General features: G+C 55.2%; 1 protein-coding gene across 5 annotated transcripts in view; it reads left to right on the top strand.

Moving 5' to 3' along the window:
• KIF21B (kinesin family member 21B) overlaps positions 1-15,244 on the top strand; it is a 54,209-nt gene that overhangs the window by 20,206 nt on the left and 18,759 nt on the right. For all 5 annotated transcript variants that reach the window (XR_008478015.2, XM_054248330.2, XM_054248328.2 and 2 more), the window contains exons 9-23: positions 1,181-1,370; positions 2,848-2,911; positions 3,031-3,249; positions 3,670-3,751; positions 4,142-4,259; positions 5,027-5,218; positions 7,193-7,392; positions 11,098-11,205; positions 11,756-11,824; positions 12,353-12,585; positions 12,780-12,927; positions 13,167-13,361; positions 13,455-13,556; positions 14,746-14,911; positions 15,132-15,183. Coding sequence is in view for 4 of the 5 variants with exons in the window: in XM_054248330.2 (XP_054104305.1) it covers positions 1,181-1,370; positions 2,848-2,911; positions 3,031-3,249; positions 3,670-3,751; positions 4,142-4,259; positions 5,027-5,218; positions 7,193-7,392; positions 11,098-11,205; positions 11,756-11,824; positions 12,353-12,585; positions 12,780-12,927; positions 13,167-13,361; positions 13,455-13,556; positions 14,746-14,911; positions 15,132-15,183 (2,138 nt within the window). In the remaining variant the exon portion in view is untranslated. The remainder of the gene's footprint in view (positions 1-1,180; positions 1,371-2,847; positions 2,912-3,030; positions 3,250-3,669; positions 3,752-4,141; positions 4,260-5,026; positions 5,219-7,192; positions 7,393-11,097; positions 11,206-11,755; positions 11,825-12,352; positions 12,586-12,779; positions 12,928-13,166; positions 13,362-13,454; positions 13,557-14,745; positions 14,912-15,131; positions 15,184-15,244) is intronic.

Genomic DNA, 15,244 nt, shown 5'->3' with positions numbered 1-15,244 from the left:
GCACTGCCCAGCACACCTTCCTGGAGCTAACGTGCCCTCTCCCGCAGCCTCACCCTGACTCTCATCTCCCTATCACCCACCATCCACTTTGGACGTGACTCTTGAGCATTGGTTGTGTGCCAGGCATGATGCTCATTATTAGGGACTCACCCAGGTGAGTCAAGCACAGTCTGAGCCCTCAGGATTTTACAATATTAAGTTGGAGGAAGACGGGCTCCCCAGCTTTTGTTGCATAGATCTTATGGACACGGAAGACACTCTCCAGGGTGTTTTCATATCTGCTGACTGTGTTGTGTGGGAACAGATGAGACGCTGGACTGGCACAGAATCATTGGTAGAAGGGACCGCAGGGGTAGCTCAGTGTGCTGCAGAGGAGAGAGTTGGCCTTATTTGCTTGGATGGTCAGGGAGGGCCTCATGGCTCCTCATGGAAAAAGGGGCCTTTTACATGGATTTTGCGGAATGAGTGAGATAATAACAAAATGAGATGGGACAAGCATTCTAGGTAAGGAACAAACCATGCACAGAGAAACAGAGTGGGAGAAAATGGGTCCTTTGGGGGAGTGTCTAATTCCATGTGACTAAGGCAGAAGTCACCAACTGGTAGCCCACGGCCTGAATCTGGCACATAGATGAGTTTTGGTTTGGCTTGCACTTGTTTTAAAAGAAGACAACTTAGTGGTCAACCTTTCTGAAAGTCAGGGAATTTCAGATTTGCTGGAACTACTTATGGTACTAAGTTGGCTGGAGTGGCATAGGGGCTGCGCCTTTTATACTGAGTCTGGACTCTCTGAGCTCCAGTCTCTACCCCTCCCTATTGTCTTACACCCAGCCTGACTCATTTGTGCCGGCTGCCTGCAGAGAGGGGTTTTGATCCTTGTACTAGTGTTTATGGAGATATATGAAAGTACACTGTGGAAAGGTAGGTCAAGTAAGATTGTGAGAGGCCTTGGGTGGCTGCTTACAAAATTTGGACTGTTTATTGTCAAGGAGAACTGTGTAAGGTTTTTGAGCATTGGGGGCCAGGAGCTGTATTTTAGGAAACCTGTGGCAGGGGAGAATGGTGGTGCTGCCATATCCAGGGGAAGGTCAGGGTGCTGGCAGAGGGAGGGGCATTGTCAGCCCCTTCCCCCGCCTGCGAGCTCTGCTGCCTGACTGCTCTCCGTTGCCGCTGCTCCCAGGGCAAGCGAGTGATCGGGGAGGATGGTGCCGAGGGCTACAGTGACCTGTTCCGGGAGAATGCCATGCTACAGAAGGAGAATGGGGCTCTGCGGCTCCGGGTGAAAGCCATGCAGGAGGCCATTGACGCCATCAACAACCGCGTCACCCAGCTCATGAGCCAGGAGGCCAACCTGCTGCTGGCCAAGGCTGGTGAGTTGGGGTGTGCCAGGGCAGCTCAGAGCACCAACGAGCTAGGACTCCCTCTTCCCACACCCACCCCAGAGCATCGGGTGGGCTAAGCCAGCCAGTCAGTTCACAGTTCAACTCATTTATGCATTTTTTTCACTGGATTTTAAAACATCTTTGTATGGCACAAGTAATACATGAACACTTCCTTCTTGTTCAACATGCAAACAATATATCACTATATGAAGTGAAAGGTTAAAATTGCCTCTCCCTGAACTCTCCACCCCAGGCCCTCTCTACTTCTCAGAAGGAACCTCCATGAGCAGCTTGGTGTGTATTTTCCCACACCTTTCTCAGTATTTGTTTCAAGTATGAATATGTATTCATATATATTCTTAAATGTGCATACAATATAGACTACTTTTTCTATGTATGAGATTGTATGTATTGCTCTAAGACTTTCCATTTAGCATTCTGTTTTAGAAATCTTTCCATATTAAACCTATTTTGGGTTCATGCCTGTAATCCCAGCAACTTGTGAGGCAAAGGCAGGAGAATTGCTTGAGCCCAGGAGTTTGAGGCAAGCCTGGATAACATAGGGACGCCTAGTCTCCGCAAAAAAATACAAAGATTAGCCAGGTGTGGTGGCACATGTCTGTAGTTCCTATTACTTGGGAGGCTGAGATAGAAGGATTGCCTGAGCTCAGGAGGTCGAGGCTGCAGTCAGCTGTGACTCTAGCCTGGGGGATAGAGCAAGACCTTGGCTCTAACCAAAAAATTAAAAAAAAAAAAAAAAAAAATACCGACATCTCTTCATCTTCTGCCATGGTGTCCCATATCTGATAATGATGAATAAATTTATTTTCGGCTTCTAGTGATGGGCATTCGGGTTGTCTGCAGTTTCTTGCTGTTGCCGACAGTGCTTGTATACCTCTGTGCAAAGTATTTTTTGATATAGATTCTTTTTTGGAAAAGGCTCACATGAGCTACCCTATTACAGGCACAGATAGAAGAGCAGTAGTCCAGAGGTGATTCCCCCTCCTCCTCCTCCTCCTCCTCTTCTTCTTCTTCTTCTTCTTCTTCTTCTTCTTCTTCTTCTTCTCCTTCTCCTCCTCCTCCTCCTCCTCCTCCTTCTCCTTCTTCTTCTTCTCCTTCTTTCTTCTTTTTTCTTCCTTTTTTTTTTGAAATGGAGTTGTTGCCCAGGCTGGAGTGCAATGGCATGATCTTGGTTCACTGCGGCCTCCGCCTCCTGGGTTCAAGCAATTCTCCTGCCTCAGTCTCCCAAGTAGCTGGGATTACAGGCATGCACCACCACGCCCGGCTAATTTTGTATTTTTAGTAGAGACGGGTTTCTCCATGTTGGTCAGGCTGGTCTTGAGCTCCCGACCTTAGGTGATCACCCATCTCGGTCTCCCAAAGTGTGGGGATTACAGGCGTGAGCCACTGTGCCCGGTCTGTTTATCTTCTTTATCGCACCCTCCTTCCCCGCTTCCCACTTCAGGCGACGGCAATGAGGCCATTGGTGCACTCATCCAGAACTACATCCGGGAGATCGAGGAGCTGCGGTGAGTGAGCTCCGGCAGGTGTGCGTAGGCTGGACCCCCCCATGCCCCCCTCCCCCGCCAGGTGAGGCCAAGGGCATTGGTGGCTTACCCGGCCCCGCCCACTCGCACTTCCTGCGCAGGACGAAGCTCCTGGAGAGTGAAGCCATGAATGAGTCGCTGCGACGCAGCCTCTCACGGGCCTCGGCTAGGAGCCCGTACTCCCTGGGTGCTTCTTCGGCCGCCCCTACCCTTGGGGGCAGCCCGGCCAGCTCCATGGAGGATGCCTCGGAGGTGATCCGCAGGGCCAAGCAGGACCTGGAGCGGCTAAAGAAGAAGGAGGTCAGGCAGCGGAGGAAGAGGTGAGTGGAGTGCTGTCCCCGTCCCCGTCCCCAAGAGCCCTCAGACCGCTTCAGTGGATGCTGCCCAGCCCCTAGGAGGACTGCTGCCCACCCGTGTTTAGGAGGGAACCCCCACTCTCCTAGCCCTAGGGACTGCCTCAGTATTGCTTGGGAATTCATGGCTCAGATTTGCTAAGCCTTTTGGGCAGCCCCCTCCCCCACATTCTCCCATGCCATATGCTTTCCCCCAAGGAGAGGAAGGACTGAGCTGAGCCAAGGTCAGTTCTGGGTGGCCCTGGGGAAGAGCAGCGGGGTTCTCTGCAGAGTAGGCACCGGCGCCCTCCCCACCCTCTGGTGAGAGCCTTCCTGTGCTGCTGCCCCACATGTGTATTCGAGGCAGGGCAGCCTTCTTAATCCAGCCTCCCTGTGCTCCCTGAGCAGCCCTGAGAAGGAAGCCTTCAAGAAGAGGGCAAAACTCCATCAGGACAACAGTGAGGAGACGGATGAGAATGAGGCAGAGGAGGTAAGGGGTACGGCTCGCCCCAAGTCCCTGCTGGGGTTGGGGGACCTCCTCTGCATCCTTGCACAGAGTGAGGGAGGTGGTTGGGGCTGCATCCAGTTGACCCTTGTACTTCCTTATATCACTGGCTGGTTACCATGGTGATCTCCCCCCCAGCCCCCACCCCATCCCACATGGATGATGCAGGTGGGGAGGCCATCCCAGAGGAATTCCACCAGGGTGTTGGGGGAGGTGGTGCTCTTCCAGGAGTCAGGGGGTGAGCAGGGGGCTCTGCTGTGGCCTGTCCCAATCCCCACCCTCCTGACACACCTGAGGCACTGTGTCAGGACGCACCTCTGCTTCTGGGCTCCCCTCTCTGAGGCCAGGCCCTCCCCAATGGTGCTTGGTGCCCAGGAGGAGGAAGAGCGAGACGAGAGTGGCTGTGAGGAGGAGGAAGGGCGCGAGGATGAAGATGAGGACTCGGGCAGTGAAGAGAGCCTGGTGGACTCAGACTCAGACCCCGAGGAGAAGGGTGTGTGGGCCTGGGCTGTGGGCTGTGGGGGATGCAATGCCTGGTCGCCAGTGCCTGGGGGTGGGTCGGGCCCTGCTTGAGCTCTCTAAGATGATGGCGTCCAGGCCCCAGAACTCCCAGACATGAAACAACGACAACAGCAGTCACGATGGCGATGACGGCAAACCCCTCCTGGTCATTCACAGGTGCCAGGCACTGGGCTCACCTTAACCCTTTGCATGGGTTGGTTCTCTCAGCTGTGTGCATAGGTGGAGTGAGCGTCCCTATGTTACCACCGAGGAACAGCTCACAGGGGTTTAGAGACCTTCCCAGTGCGGTCCATGCAGAGCAAACGTGGACGTAGGCCTGACTGGTGCCAAAGCCCTCTCCTCTAAATGGAGATGCTGCCCCTTAAGCCCTGCCTGCTGCCAGTGCTGGCCCTAGGCATGCAAAGTGCTCTTAGTCACCCTACCTTCCTCCACCCAAGCTGGTCCCATGTCCTCTACAACAGGTGAATGTTGGCCTCAGGCACGGCTGGGCTGGGAAGGATCTGTAGATCCCCCTGCCAGCTTCTGAGCCCCCCCTTGTCTTTCTGGGACTGCTCTTTACATGTGTTACTCCTTCTGGCCACATTCTACCTGTGTTGGGATTTATCATTTTGCCCAGCCTCTGGTCACTGATTGGTCATGGCTGACCAAAGGAGAGTCCCAGCGCCCAGGACTGGTGCATCTGCCCCCCATTTTGCCCCTTGCCTTGTTGCTGGGCTGAACCTGGCTGTGCCCCCGTAGAGGTGAACTTCCAGGCGGACCTGGCCGACCTGACGTGCGAGATCGAGATCAAGCAGAAGCTCATCGATGAGCTGGAGAACAGCCAGCGGCGGCTACAGACGCTCAAGCACCAGTACGAGGAAAAGCTGATTCTACTGCAGAACAAGATCCGGGATACGCAGCTGGAGCGAGACCGCGTGCTACAGAACCTCAGTAAGGCCAGCGCCATGCCCCCCACCCCATCTGTTCCGTCCCTTTCCTGTGGGCCCCTCCTCTGTCAACAGCAGCTGGCATGTTGGGGTTAACCTGCTCTTCTAGGCAAGGGGCTTGCAAACCTAGTTCCTATGAAACATAATTGATTTTTTTTTTTTTTTTTTGCTATCATGTCACATATTAGGATTCTCTCTATCTTTTTTTTTTTGGTCTGTCACCCAGCCTGGAGTGCAATGGCACAATCTTGGCTCACTGCAACCTCCAACTCCCGGGTTCAAGTGATTCTCCTGCCTCAGCCTCCCAAGTAGCTGGGACTACCAGTATGCGCCATCACACCTGGCTAATTTTTGTATTTTTTAGTAGAAATGGGGGTTTCACCGCATTGGCCAGGATGGTCTCGAACTCCTGACCTCATGATCCACCCGCCTTGGCCTTGAAGTGCTGGGATTACAAGTGTGAGCCACTGCGTCTGGCCAGGATTCTTTACATACCTAGGCACACGAATGTGACACTCCCAGCCTTTCCTCCTGCATTCAGTTCCTTGAGTCTTTTCCTTTGGACCTGTTTGTAAACCTCCCATTCTACCTTCCTCATGCTGCTCTTCAGCCCATTTATTCCATATTTTATTTATTCGTTCATTGATTTACTTACTCAGCAATCACATGTTGAATATGTCTTATAGAGCAGACATCGTTCTAGTGCTAGAGATATTGGAGTGGGCAAAATCCCTGCTCTCATGGAGCACACATTCTAGTGGGGAAAGACGGGCATAACCAAAAAAGCAGAATCTATAGCATGTTCTGCTTATAGCACGTGACATGCTATAGGTGGTAAGTATGAAAAAAATATAGCCAGGAAGGGGAACAGGAACTGCTGAAGAACGAGTTGTTTTGTAAAGATGGTTGTGGAAGACTTCACTGGGAAGGTGACATCTGAGCAAAGACTTCCAGGAGGCGAGAGAGTGCTAGAGCTGAACCAGCCAGGGGAAGCGCGTCTCAGGCAGAGGGAACAGAAGATGCCAAGGCCATAAAGCTGCCATGTGCCTGGCATGTTGGCAGAATGACGAGCGGCCCAGGATGGCTGGAGCACAGCGAGAGGGGACAGGCCAGAGAAGACACGTGGGGCCACATCATGTCATTGTACTCTGAGGGAGTACATTGCCTTATACTCTGAGGGAGATGGGATGTGTGTCGTTTCAAGAGAGCTACGAGATGCGAAATGTCAAAGCGTTTTTAAAAGATGACTCTGGCTGTTGCAGCGGGGGGATGAAAGTGGAAGCCGGAGACCACTTAGGAAACAGTTACAAAGACCCCAGGATAGGTGGCTTAGGGGGTGGTGAGAAGTCAGACTCTGGGTATATTTTGCAGGTTGAGGCAGAAGGCTTTGCTGATTGCTGGGAGGGTGTATGAGGGAGAGGGGAGCCAAGGATGCCTCAGGGCGTGAGCTTCTAGAAGGAGGTGATGCTGTGTTCTGAGGTGGGCAGGGGTGGAAATGAGTTGGGTTTTGTACCTGTAAGTTGGAGATGTCTGCTGGTAGTTCAGGAAGGAGAGGGTGAGAGTGGAGAGTCAGCTTGTTTCTTCTGCCCTGGCCCATACCTCTCTGTCTTCTCTTGCTGACTCTTTCCCCTTCCCACGGGCCCCAGCCCTTTCCTCCATACTGGATCATAGGTCAGAACCAGCCAGCATGAGTGAGCTACAGGACCCTCTTGGGAAGCTGGGGACCAGGGGCTCAGAGCTCTCAACACAAAAACACCCCTGCACATTCCAATAGGATGTCAGAGCAGGAAGGGGCCTTGGGCATCAGCTAGTCAGACCCCCTCATTCAAATGAGGCAACAGGCTCAGAGACGGGTGTGACTTGCCTGAGGTCATTCAGTAAGACTGGAACAGAGGCTCCTGCGTTCCCCCTTGATGACCTGTGTTTAGTGGGAGCCCTTGGGGACCCAGCACTGACAGCTGCCTCTGGTTGCTCTCAGGCACCATGGAGTGCTACACGGAGGAGAAGGCCAACAAGATCAAGGCAGACTACGAGAAGAGGCTGCGGGAGATGAACCGGGACCTGCAGAAGCTGCAGGCCGCCCAGAAGGAGCACGCCCGGCTGCTCAAGAATCAGTCACGCTACGAGAGGGAGCTGAAGAAGCTACAGGCCGAGGTGGCTGAGATGAAGAAGGCCAAGGTAGGGGCTGAGGATGTGAGGAGTGCGGCCTGGAATGCATGTGACATCTTAGAATCCACTCACCCTGTAAAAATAATCATTGCCGTCAAGTGTGGATTCTCTTCTCAACACACAGCATTGCCTAGTTTTACCCTGTGTTGGCCCTGGACATGGTCCTCTTAGCTGAGAGCATCATCCAAGGTGAAACAACCCACCCCGTAGTGGGGCCAGTATGCAGAGATGGGGTCTGCATGGGGGTTGTGTTCAGGCAGGTGAGGATCTCTGAGGACCCCACTCGGTGCTGCCTCCTATGGGGGAGGCCACAGCACACTCACTTCAGGTCTGCACAAAGCGCACAAGAGGCCCCTCATGTGGGGCACCCCGGCATCAAATGATGATAGTAACAGTTACCATCGTTTGAACGTTTACTATGGCCAGGCTCCGGGCTAGTCATCTCACACGCGTGATCACATTCAGTCCCTAGAAGAACCTCATGAAAGAAGTCCTATTATTCTTCCTTTATGTACAAGAAAGTGAGGCTCAGAGAAGTTAATTCCAGCTCCCAAGAGATAGCACTGGGATTTGGACTCGGTTCTCTGCCTCCTAAGCACTCTGCTTTCCAGGTGGCACAAGGCCTCCCTTTTCTACTTTGCCATCACTCAGACTGCTCTAGTCTCTGGGGCCCGGGGTTGGCCCTTGTGCTTCTGGCTTTGGGGGCTCAGGTCTTGTGTTTCCGTGTCTGGTGTGTTTTGGCTCCTGCCTGGGGCTCAGCAGATCCCTGCTCCCTTTCAGTCCTCCCTACCCCTGGGCCCTCCCAGTCCTACATTCTTGCTTGCTCTGACCCTCAGCCATCAGTGGCACCCAGCTTTCCACAGCCCTGAGCTAGGTCCTGGGCACTGGTGGCAGCCCCAGTGTGCTGTGAAGGACTGGCCTTGGGAACAGAGATGTAGGAAAGGGATGCTCCCCAGTGCTTGGGGCTGATGGGGCATCTAGGAGCCATTGGTAGCTACACCCTCACGGCTGACTCTGTGTGCAGAGGAGAGAGGCAACGCAGTGGTGGCTGATGTAGATTCCGAGAAGAGGTGGACCCACAGCTGTCATTGAGGCCCAGCCACCTCACCTGGGCAGGCTCTGTCCCCAAGCCTGGGCTGCAGGTCCAGAGGCTTCATCAACCTGACCAGAGTAGAGAAGGCCCTGCCTTGCTGTGCTCAGACCTGCTTGGCCTGGGCTGGTTCCAGAGAGCCCCAGTTTCACCATCTCCTTCAGTGCATCCACCCTGTGAGGAATTGAGACTCAAGTGTGGACTCAAATACCCAGATCACCAAATACCCCAAGTGTGGACTCAAATACCCCAGGTACCCAATGATGGTTTAGAGGGAGGGACTGATGGGCCTTGGTTATCCCCAGGGTGGAGCAGCACTCCCGCCAGGGGCCTGTACATTCTGCAGCAGCTTCTATAGCACTTTTGGGTGCGCTTATGTGCATCCCCACTCTGTCTTCTGGGGGTTTCCGGCTGATGCCTCTGCAGGGTATCCCACCCTGTCCTGGCCAGCTCACATCTCAGCTGTGGAGGCCCTGTAGAGCCTCATGAGGGAAGATCCCTATGGCTCTGAAGCCTGGCAGATAATATAATGCCAAGATGCATCTGACAGACAGAAGGCTCATGTGCAGACCTGTGTGTCTGTCTCTGGATTGCTGAGCTCCTTCAGCCAGGTGCCTGGCTCTGTCCACATGACTTTGTTCTTAGGAACCCAGAGCTAGAAGCAGAAAAGAACACCCTTGGGTCATCCCAGGAGGGGCCTAGGTTTTCTGTTGGAGGGACAGAGGGTACAGCAGCCGAGGATTCAAACCAGAAGCCATGAGAGCCAGTGCCCCAGAGTCCTCCCATGGCTGTTCAGCTGCAGGGCCCCAGTGATTCACAGAATGGAACCGGGGTGGGGCCTGCAGCCACAGGGTCTCCCAGGGAGAGGCCATAATGCCTTCCACCTTAAACCTGCAGAGAATGCTGGTCTCGGGCACCACGGCCTGTTTCCACTTGTCGTGTGCATAGAATGTGCTCATCTGTTCTGAGACCTTTGCCTCTGTGATAGCCACCATGGAGCTTGACCACACATGCAAAGTCAAGTGGATGGGTCTTTGACCAGGAAGACATAGCACCTCCCCAGGAAGACTTAAGCCCCTGACCCCAGAAGATACGTGACACCTTGGGTTTGCACACAGCTCCTGGGATGCTGGAGTTTTCAGGTCCACTTTTAGCCAAGGGTCTGACTTGTTCTTCTAGTCCTTTCGGAGAACACTCATTCTGGACTCCAAAGCCCCAGCAGCAAGCAGTCCCTCCTCTTCTCTGCATATCCACCCCAACAGACCCTGCCTGCCCTCCTGCCCTCCCAGAGAGAAGCCAACCCTGCTAGCCATTAGCCCTGCTCTCTCATGCCATTTCCTCTTTTTTTAAAAGGCAGTCTTGCTCTGTTGCCCTGGCTGGAGTGCAGTGGCACTAACATAGCTCATTGCAGCCCAACCTCCTGGACTTAAGTAATTCTCCTACCTCCTGAGTAGCTGGGACTGTGGGCACACGCCACTATACCGGGCTAGTTTTTGTATTGTTTTTGGTGGAGACAGAGTCTCACTGTGTTGCCCAGACTGTTCCTGAACTCCTAGAATCAAGCAGTCCTTCCACCTCGGCCTCCAAAGTGCTTGTGCTGGGATTACAGGTGTGAGCCACTGCACTTGGCCTATTTCCTTTCTTGACTGTTCTGAGGGCAGGGCAAATTGGTGACATTCCTAGTAGTGTCTGAGGCTTCAGTGGCAGAGGAAGGATTGACTGTCATGTGTTTCTCATGCCCCTGTCACTTGGAATGAGTCCAAAGCCCTGTATACATTACACTTCTATGTTCTGGGCACCAGGAATAGGGAGCAGATGCCGCAGGGCCCCAGGTCAGTGGCTCCCCAGCACATTGGGTCACCCCGGCCACACTAATGGTGCTCTCTGTGCCTTTGGTTACATTTCCAACAACTCTGGGGTCCCTAGCGCTTGATCCCTAGCTTTGCTGACCTCCCATGGAGCCATCCCTGGGACTGCAGGAAGAGCCAGATTAGGAGGCAATGATTTGTTATCGGAATACAGCCATCATTACTAGTTTTATGACCGTAGGTCCCTTTGTCTCTCTGAGGCTCATTTCCTTGTTTATAAAACAGGAACGATAATGCCTCTCTCATGATTGTCATGAGGAGGGTGCCTGGCATGCAGCCAGATCTCAGTAAATAATGGTGGTTTTTATTTCTGTCACTGTGAGCCTGGCCATGGGGGCCCTGACCTTCACTTCAGCCCTGTCTACAGCTCAGCTTTCGGGAGGGGAGAGGATTACCTGCCTCCAGAAACCCAGGCCAGTTCTGGAATGGCCAGACACAGGACGGTGGCTGTGGGTGAGGGCCACCAGGGGCTGTGGCATTCTGAGCAGCGAGGGCCACGGTTGGGCCTTGCAGAGTGGGGCACCTGCACTGCCAGGCTGGCTGTCAGGCCACTCCTTTTGGCAGGTCACCCAGGTGGCTTCAGTTCCTGCGGAGAGTGGGAGGTGGAACCCCTTACCTCAGACTCCCAGCCCTGAGCCAGTGTTGCCTGGCTCACCACTATCCCTGCCCCTGTCCCCAGAGCTGGCCCCTCCCTGGAGAGTGTGGGCCAACTGCTTCCCAGTCCTGTCTCAGCACCAGCACCTCTCTCCATCCCAGGTGGCCCTGATGAAGCAGATGCGTGAGGAGCAGCAGCGGCGGCGGCTAGTGGAGACCAAGAGGAACCGGGAGATCGCGCAGCTCAAGAAGGAGCAGCGGCGACAGGAGGTGAGGGGTGGCCCTTGGGCCTCCCAGGAGCCTTTGGCCCTGGCTCTCCCAGCCTCCTGGTACAGCTGGTTGCCCCTCCTGACCAAGCAGGCCTCAGTCTCCACTGTCCTAAGTGGTAATGGTCGTGCTTGGAGGACAGTGCTGCCTGTCAGAGGAAGACCAGACCCTGGTCTGGCCCAGCCTCCACATGTTAAGAGTGGGGACTTGAGCCCTGGAGAGGGGAAGGAGCTTGCCCAAGGTGACCAGCAAGCCAGAAATGTGCAGCTTCAGGCCCTGCAGAGAAGCCCAATAGGGCTGAGCCCTCCGTGCCAGGATTCTTCCCCACTGGAGGGAAGAAGAGGCTAAGGAATTGCCCTTGTGGAGAAAGTGGACTTCACTGCAACCACTGGGGAGGGCACCTCAACTCTGGGTCCCACTTTATCAAGAGTTTGGCTGCATGAAAATCACTCTGAAGCCCAGGCTTTTAACTGCGGAGCTGGCCAGCCTGTGTACAGACAGAGGGGGCCAAGGTGCCTGAGGGTGGACCCTAGCCCTCTTCTGTCTCCCACAGTTTCAGATCCGAGCTCTGGAGTCCCAGAAACGGCAGCAGGAGATGGTCCTAAGGAGGAAGACCCAGGAGGTGAGCTTACTCACGGGCTGCTGAGGCCCCGTTCTTGCTGCACATGTGTGTGTGTGTGCGCGTGCGTGCGTGCCTGTGTACGTTGCTTGCCTTCTTTCTTGGGCCTCCAACTTCCTGGCAGTAGAATAAAGGTGGTATTTCCCAGTTCTGCCAGAGCCGGCAGGGAGGGGAAGCAAGCCCTGCCTGTGACCCTGGCTCTCCCTCCTTCCATTCAGCAGGCGTAGTCGGAGTCCAGATTGTGTCCAGCCTATTAGATGGGCTTTTCTCAACAAGAGCTCAGGCTGTAGGGCAGACTGCAGGCTCCGTTCCCAAATGCCTGAGCTGTGCATTAAAAAAAATAGAAGGTGGCAGCCTCTTTTGTGTTCATGTCACATCACACAGAGACCCCTTGGCCCTTTTGCAGCCCAAGCCCGGGCCAGCACAGAGCAGTCTCTGTGTTCTCGCTGCCTGGCACCCCAACCTGGGCCCATCTGTGTGGCTCCAGGCCACCCTGCTCACCAGCTCCCTCTTTTCTCCCTGCTGCCCCAGGTTTCTGCACTGAGGCGCCTGGCCAAGCCCATGTCTGAGCGGGTGGCAGGGCGTGCAGGACTGAAGCCACCCATGTTGGACTCTGGGGCCGAGGTGTCGGCTAGCACCACCTCATCTGAGGCTGAATCAGGGGCCCGCTCTGTCTCCAGCATCGTGCGCCAGTGGAACCGCAAAATTAACCACTTCTTGGGGGACCACCCTGCGCCTAGTGTCAATGGCACCCGTCCTGCCCGGTAAGGTGGACTGGCAGTACCCTGGCCTGTGCAGGCAGAGGGGGTAAGAATATGGGACAGGACCAGGGTGAGGGAGAGGGAAGCTCTGGAGAGTACTCTAGGTTCCCACGACTGTCAGCTCCAGGGAGGGAGCTCAGTGGAGCTGCAGAGGTTAAAAGGAGTCCTGTCCAATCCCCTTTGCCTGTGTCTTGCAGAAAGAAGTTCCAGAAGAAGGGGGCCAGCCAGAGCTTCAGTAAGGCAGCGAGGCTCAAGTGGCAGTCCCTAGAGCGGCGGATCATTGACATCGTCATGCAGAGAATGACCATTGTCAACCTGGAGGCCGACATGGAGCGGCTCATCAAGGTGAGCCCTCCTCCCCCTTCTTTCCCACTCTCCCATCCCACTGTTCTGCCTGTCCTCTGTCACCTCCAACTTCTCTGGCTCTTCAGACCTTTCCCCGTACCCCACTCCCTCTGCTCATTGTGCCTGGAATCCAGAGGTGCTGAGGGGGACCTCACAGACCAGCCTGTGGCGGGAGCTGTGGGCAGGGCTGGGCAGCTACCTGAGACCACTCCTCCATCACAATTATCTCCCGACCCCAGAAAAGGGAGGAGCTGTTCCTCCTGCAGGAGGCCCTGCGGAGGAAGCGGGAGCGGCTGCAGGCTGAGAGCCCTGAGGAGGAGAAGGGGCTGCAGGAGCTGGCCGAGGAGATCGAGGTGCTGGCAGCCAACATTGACTACATCAACGACAGCATCACCGACTGCCAGGCCACCATCGTGCAGCTGGAGGAGACCAAGGTGTCCGCAGGGCTGGGCCTGGTAGGCGGAGGCGGGCGGGGTGAGTGGCAGGGGCAGCCCCAGGTGACGGGGCTCTCTGCCTCCCGGTCCTAGGAGGAGCTGGACTCCACAGACACATCCGTGGTCATCAGCTCCTGCTCCCTGGCCGAAGCCCGCCTCCTGCTAGACAACTTCCTCAAGGCATCCATCGACAAGGTAAGCTGGGAGCTCCACGGGCACAGATGCCCATGACATACCCTAGTGGGAAGCCCGGGGGCCTGGCTTCTCCTCACCTGCATCACTCACAGGCTGGGACAAGCCGCCCAACCTGCACACCTCCCACACCACAGCTGTAAAGCTGAGAGGATGACCATACCAAGCTTGTAGCTTGTGGCGTGGCTTGAACGAGATGCTGTGTGTGTCGGGGGGGGGTGCGGGGAGGGAAACGTGTCCTGGCACCTGGCACACAGCAGAGCCTCTGTTAGAGTTGACCTTGGGTGTCTGGCACAGGCCTGTTCAAAGCAGTGCTGGGCTTGGTTCATTGGAGGTAGAGGGAAAAGAGTGCGTATGTAGGGGCAGGAGAAGGATGGACAGACAGACCACATCCCACTTGGGGGCTCACAGCAGAGCGTCAGGTGTTCCTTGGTGTTCCTTGGGCTCCTCTCCTCTCTCCTTGACAGAGAGCTAACCAGAGGATGTGCCTCCTTCCCTCCTGGGGCCCGTGGTCTTTGGGGACAGGCCCTACATGGTGTGCATTTATGTAAGTCTGAAAGGAGGTGGGAGACTCTGCCACCTGACCCCTCCTGCTGGCTCCACTGAGCTTCTTAAAGCTCTGCTGTGTGTCTGGGGACTCTATGAGTTTGTCAGGGCTACCATAATGAAGTACCAGTCTGGGAGCCTCAAATAAGAGGTTTATTTTCTCATGGTTCTGGAGGGTGGGAAGTCCAAGGTCAAGGTGTTGGCAGGGATGGTTTCTTCTGGGGCCTGTCTTCTCCCTGCATCGTCACGTGGTCTTTGCTCTGTGCCTGTCTGTGTCCGATCTTCCCTTCTTATGAGGATGCTGTATTGAAGTAGGGCCCACCTGTATGACCCCAGTCACCTCTTTAAAGGCCCTATCTGTAAATACTTATATGCTGAGGTAATGGGGTTAAGGCTTCGAATATGAGTTTTGGGGGGACATAACCTGGCCCATAATAGGGTGTGTCCTGAGGTGAGCTTCCCTGATGTGTGTATGTGGGAGCTAAGGGGCTGGGAGTTCTCTCAGATGTATGCCAGGTACAAGGGTGTTGCTGGGAGCTGGAAGGGAGCCCTCCAAGGTATCTTGAGGGGCAGAGGTTATGTGATATGGAGAACCCCCAACCCCAGGCCAGGAGGGGTAACTCCAGGCTTTGTTCCCTGCCTCCAGGGGCTGCAAGTGGCACAAAAGGAAGCCCAGATCCGGCTGCTGGAGGGCCGACTGAGGCAGACAGACATGGCGGGGTCCTCCCAGAACCATCTGCTCTTGGACGCCCTGCGTGAGAAGGCCGAGGCACACCCCGAGCTGCAGGCCCTCATCTACAACGTGCAGCAGGGTACGGGTAGGGGCGGGTGGAAGCTGCCAGCTCCTCGGTACTCCAGTGCTCTTGGGCTTGGACCCCCAGGAGGCCGTCATTTCCCCAGAACCACCCCTAGCCCCTACTAGGAGCCCCGGTCTGATTGCAGCAGGTGACATGCAGGAGGGAGGCCATCTTCCCTCCCCAACTCTTGAACGGGGCCTCTCACCGTCTTTCCCTCCCTCCTTCCTTCCCACAGAAAACGGCTATGCCAGCACAGATGAGGAGATCTCAGAGTTCTCTGAGGGGAGGTGAGTTTGTGAGCTGAGAGTGAGAGGCTGGCTCACAGCAGGTACCTGGGGCTTGTGGGAG

This window comes from Callithrix jacchus, chromosome 19 (assembly GCF_049354715.1).
Source record: "Callithrix jacchus isolate 240 chromosome 19, calJac240_pri, whole genome shotgun sequence".
Classification (NCBI taxonomy): Eukaryota; Metazoa; Chordata; class Mammalia; order Primates; family Cebidae; genus Callithrix; species Callithrix jacchus.
This window is presented reverse-complemented; position numbering and strand designations above follow the sequence as displayed.